Source organism: Camellia sinensis, chromosome 7 (genome assembly GCF_055761805.1).
Source record: "Camellia sinensis isolate YWXY chromosome 7, ASM5576180v1, whole genome shotgun sequence".
Classification (NCBI taxonomy): domain Eukaryota; kingdom Viridiplantae; phylum Streptophyta; class Magnoliopsida; order Ericales; family Theaceae; genus Camellia; species Camellia sinensis.
The window spans coordinates 71404336-71410156 of record NC_138967.1 but is presented as its reverse complement, the minus strand read 5'-3'; the positions used below and the strand labels follow the sequence as shown (position 1 = coordinate 71410156).

General features: G+C 34.7%; 1 protein-coding gene across 1 annotated transcript; it reads left to right on the top strand.

Moving 5' to 3' along the window:
• The first annotated feature begins 223 nt into the window (after positions 1 to 223).
• On the top strand, positions 224 to 3204 carry LOC114266220 (putative protein phosphatase 2C 51). The gene is made up of 6 exons (XM_028207108.2): positions 224 to 358; positions 730 to 836; positions 1637 to 1739; positions 1820 to 1961; positions 2131 to 2305; positions 2577 to 3204. The coding sequence occupies exons 3-6, from the start codon at positions 1674 to 1676 to the stop codon at positions 2887 to 2889; spliced, it is 696 nt and encodes a 231-aa protein (XP_028062909.2). The 5' UTR covers positions 224 to 358; positions 730 to 836; positions 1637 to 1673; the 3' UTR covers positions 2890 to 3204.
• Positions 3205 to 5821: the final 2617 nt, after the last annotated feature.

Genomic DNA, 5821 nt, shown 5'->3' with positions numbered 1-5821 from the left:
GTGTGTTTTGAGATAATACACACTACAAGAAAAGTAGCATATAACCACGCTTTTGTTATGGCGTTTTTTTAAAAAACGTCGTTTTAAAGATTTTCAAAATATTTTTGTAAATAACTCATTTTAAAAAACACGCGTACTTTTGGTGTACGAACATGTTTCCCTTTAAGACCCACGCGTTATTCATTCTTCTATTCTATTTCACGCAGCAATTGATAGATCTAGGTTTTCTATCTCTTCATCACTCCTCTTTCTTATGGTGAAAGTTCACTAGATCGAGCTTGGTAGGCTCCGATTCACGATCTGGTTCTCTCCATCTTGGCTCAAAGCTCTCAATCAGTCCGATTTGAAGATTAATTTTGTGAGTCCTCTGATTTTTTTCATTTTGTTTATATACAAACTTAGATCTACGATCTCAAATCTGTTATATATATATATATATATACTAATTTATGTCTATTGATCGCGATCGATTTTTATTCTGTTGATCGATTTTTAGGCAAATCTCGATTGATTGATTTTTAATTTATTGATCGTGATCGAACACTCTTCTCTGGATTTGATCGATTGATTGCTTTCGTTCAGATCTGTAAGTTTGAGTCCCTATGCGCATATTAACATCCTCAAACCAACTCTATTTCTGACTCGTTCGTGGTGATCTTTGCGTTTGTGCTTTGTATGCAATTCTAGGGTTAGTCTATTGAGGCTAATCTCTATTGCGTTTGTGTATAGAGTCACAGAACCACCATCACAACCATACTGTGTCAATCTTTGTAGCAGCAATGTCTCTTTTCCTCACAATGGGTTTTGTGCACTGCAGACACCTGATTTCCACTCTGGTGAGTCTTCTTTGATTCCCTCCTTCCTTACCTTGCTTATGATCTGTCTGGCCCTGTCGTTTGTGCATTTGGTTTTTCTGCTACTTTCCATAAATTTTAATGTCTTCAAAAGCCATGTATCTGTGTGTTTGTTTATATGTGCATCAAAATTTTATTGGATTTTATCTGATGGACCCGCAGAGTACTTAGAGTGACCAAAATTTGAGTTTATGTTCTGCAGCTCCAATAACAAATAGGAGGAAAACCTTGGAAGAGGTAGAAAGATAGGCTAAAATTTGAGTTTATGATAGGCCAAAATTATTGACAAAATTATTGTTAAGATGATGGGTAGAAAGATTTACTTATCCTGTCTGCTGTAGTTATATAAATAGAATCAGACGATGGTTTGAGTTGGGACCAATTTAAAACTCAGTCTGTCTATTGGTTAATTTGGGTATTGATTAAATTTGATTTTTTCCAGCAGTGACCTCTCCGGAATATTACATAAGCTTTCCCCAAAATTTTGAAGCTTTTTATTCTCAAGCATAGTTTTTGCTTTTGAATTTATTTGCATACTCATCTTAAAAGTCTCTGCTTATAATTGCATTTCAGTATTTCCATTTTATCCACATGGTGACCCTTTTTCTGAGATTTCTGTAGTTTTATTATTGCATCCACTTGAACTTTTAAATTTTATTTTTTGTTTTGTTTGTGTATTATTTATATCGTTCAAATATCGACCCGTTTGACTTTTTAAAATAAGAATACCACCTTTAGCATGGGTTAGTGATATCTGATTTATTTTTGTTATGTCGTCATAGTTCTGATGAAGATCTACCTGTATCTGGTGATGAATCAATGCATGAAATTCTGCAAAAAGCTTTGTTGAGGACAATTCATGATATTGATACAAAATTTTCACTGGTAAGTATTCAGTCTTTACATTTTTCTTTCTCAAAACAAGTGTTTCTCATTAGTTTGTTGTGATCATCCTACATTCCCAGGAAGCTTTCAATAACAGATATATTTCTGGATCCACGGCCACCATCGTTCTCTTGGTGGATGGTCAAATTTTAGTTGCTAGTGTTGGTGATTCAAAAGCACTCCTGTGCTTGGAGAAAATCAAGTCTGCTTTGGGGGATGAAGGTCTAATTCTTCCCATTATTATCAAGTCCCTTTGTGGTTGGACTCACATTCACTAGGCACTACTAGATTAAAAAAATACACTTGTCTTGCATGTTATTAGCATATGACAACTAATCTACATGTATACCCATAATTAGAAGTCTTATTTCAAGCCATTTGGACATAACAGGTGCTTCAATAACAGTGCTTGATGTGGAAGAACTGACAAGAGATCATCATCCAGATAGAGATGATGAGAGAGCCCGAATAGAAGCTGCTGGTGGGTTTGTACGTTTGTGGGGTGTGCCTCGTGTCAATGGTATCTTAGTTGTATCCCGATCTATTGGTGATGTGTACTTAAAAAGGTGAATTTTCGGAAGCTAAAGTTAGCTTAGTCTGCTCATCTTTTTCCTCTTCACTTTTTTATGTTTTGCTGTTAGTTCTGCTCTTTAGCCATCATCCTATGGTAATGATGAGAATTATGTAATTTTCAAATAGTTTTGGTGAGCCCATTGCCGATCTCTGATATTATCATTCTCTGTCAAACGTGTGAACTTTGCACTGATCATTATTACATGGCTGATATAACTAGGGATGAGACGTTTTTTCACAGTTTATTTTGTTTTTAACTGTCAGATATGGTGTTAGTCCCGTGCCTGAAGTGATAGGTTGGCGGCATTTAACTGCCAATGATTGCTATTTGGTTGTTGCATCTGATGGCATCTTCAAGAGTTTGAAACCACAGAAAGTTTGTGATCTTTTATGGGATGCAAATGTCCAAGTAGATGAAATGTCCAAAAGCTCATGTTCATGTTCATCCTCTTCCTCATTGGCTGACCGTATTGTCAACAAAGCGTTCAAGAAAGGCAGTAGGGACAACTTGTCAGCTGTTGTAATTCCACTGAATTTTACTGGTTTTCCCCAAGAACCCGCTGGACAGAATTTGTGATTTTGGAAAATCAGCCATTTTAGCCTTTCAAAAGGCATCTGCAATCAGATCGATATTCTTCAAGTTTCTACTTTGACAAACAGAGCATGTTTTTCATTTGCTCTGAAACTCATTTGAGATAGGATTGATAACTTTTGAAAGTTAAGAGTTTTAGAGTTTTCATGTACTATTGAGGTTTTGGAGTGTTTTTTTTTTTTTTTATATTTTTTATAATCGCTACATTGTGGGTAGAATACTACCATGCTATGTTTGGGACCTAGGATTTGTTCAAGGGAAAGGAAAAGAATTTTTTTTGTCAATACATTTGAGTGTAGAATAATGATGTACTCGTGAATGTCCAGTTTAACATACTTCGCGTAACATTTGTAATTTTTGTAGCTCATCTCGTGTCGATTGATAATAAAAATAAAATAAAATCCAATTCAACCAATTAGTATATTGTCATTACTGTACAATATCCTAAGCAATGCAAAGCTAAAGACTGAATGCTTCGTCATTGCTGCTTCTATTTTGCAGGTTCTTATACAGAAGACCAGCTGACTTCAATGGAACCACAATGGTCGACAAGTTATCCATGCTGCCTTCTTCAAAGGCAGTCTTTACTATGCATTCAGCTGATGGATAATCACAAGAAGGGAATAGCTTCAACATTTCATAACCTTTGGAATGCCTCACGGTTAGCTTTTCGTATATTCCCTCAGATGAAACCACTAAGTAGCTGTCGTTTCTGGTTAACTTTTAAGATGAGAGCTTATTGTAATGTGTTTCTGCTTGTTCAGACTTAAATTACGAATCTCTTCAAATTGTGTAATGTGTAAAGCATCATAATAGATTATATAAGTTAGTACTTTCTTTAATACTACATAAGCAAGAGTTAAACAAACCTCTCTTCTGCAGCAGAAATGAGACCAGCTGTCAAAGCAACAACACCAAACTAAAACAAATAACAGTATCATTAATTCTATGCCAAAACTAGTATATGTAAAGTAGTACTCTGCGCAATTTACACAAACTCCGAAACTAACCAGTTGTATGCTACAAAATAATTTTCTTTGGAGGCCTATACGCCCTGTCAATAGAGAACCAAACAGATAACTCTTGATGTAAATCTTCCCCTATGAGAGCATATCACTTTTGAAAGCAATCTACCTGTTGAAAGAATGCTCTTTGTGATAGCTTCTGCAAGGCCAATGCAATCTTCTTTCTTTGGTTTAGATTGAAAAAATGAGTAGCTGTCCCACATTGGGAACCCACCATTAATGCTGGAATACAAACCATCTGACATATCACTTCTTCTTGGAAATTCCATATGCCATGTATCTTCCAGCATATCTTCATAGTCATTAATAAAATCAGTATGTTAGAAGGTAGGAGAAAGAAAAAGGAAAAAAAGTAATTCAGCACAAGTAACTTAACAATGTAAAGCCATAAATCTTGAAAGTTACACACCAAAAACGGGGTGGAGGAGGATGCACATCTGGAACCAAAAGCATAGGGTAGAACAGACCCATAGGGGGAACCTATTTTAACAAACTATCATAAAATAATTGCATTCTCAAAAAAACTGCATTATATTCTTCCTACTACAGAAAGACAGCCAAGCTGAACATTTATCAAGGAGACAAATGCAACAATATTAAGGTCCAAACAGACATACATTCAGAGCTGTTAGTCTGGTCTTATGAGATCCAGCAGGCATGCCATCTTCATATGAATGAACTACAGCAACAGCTTTGATTGAATTGGGTTTTATATGTTTCTGGGTATTCTTAATTTCTTGTAGTCAGTACTTGGCATAGCTCTTAGCAAAGCACCAGAAGCTTGAACCTTTCATGCAAGGCGTTCCCATATGCAGCCGACTGTTGAATCAAGGTTGGCAACTACCTTTGGTTTTGGATCTTGTCTTACTATGTTTCTATTGGGTTATCTTGTTTTTTGACTAATTTCTATAATGGTTCTGTTATATTATGAGAGAGAGAGAGAGAGAGAGAGAGAGGATTGGGATTGTGCATAAACCAAATTGGCTTCCAATTGGTTTTCTTGTTTTCAACTTTTTTCCAGTTGAAGTTTGAAGGGATATTAATTTAAATTAAGGTTATGATTTGTGTTGAATATGTATTTAGAATTAGAGATTCTTGAATATTTATCCAAAAAAAAAAAAAAAAGAGAAAAGAATTAGAGATTCTTGAAGGGTGTTTGTGTAATGGCTTAACAAATTTTGGTATTTGGTGTTTCTATGTTTTGTTGATCTCAACGAGCATGAATTGATTGACACGATCCCTGGAATAGTAGGAACCCATTGGAAAATATCGTGGGGGCATGACGATTACATGTATTTGGTATGTGCCTCAGTTTCACCCCTTTAGAAAATATTCAAGTATTTAGTCAAATTTCGATCTTTAATGCTATAAAAACAGGTTGTTAATGTAATTTGGATTTTCATTTTTCAGGCGGCTAAGGAAAACACAACAGAGATGTTCTATCAATAAACAATTTAAATGCATTTGGCGGGATGTAATTTCATTCATTTGGCATTTGTTTCTTTTAATTTCTATTGGATTGTTGACGATGAGCTTTTTTGTAGATATTATACTCTCTCTATTTAATGCTTTTGCCCAAGATAAAACATACACAGGTAGAATGATGTTGGGATTGAACTTATTGGATTTTTTTCTTGAAAAATGTTGTATTGGGTACTATTATAGATGTGAGGGAATAGTAATCTCACAGAAATATATGTCTGTACAAAGTTTTATTCATTATTGCTATTTTATAGGTATATTTTTAAAGTTAAATCTTACAAAATTAGTAGTTTAAAAAAAAAATTTAAAATCTATTGCGGCGTTTTTCAAAACGCCACTATAGTTATATTTTTAAAATAACAAAAAAGCTATTACGACGTTTTTGAAGCGTCGCTGAATGACTGTGACGT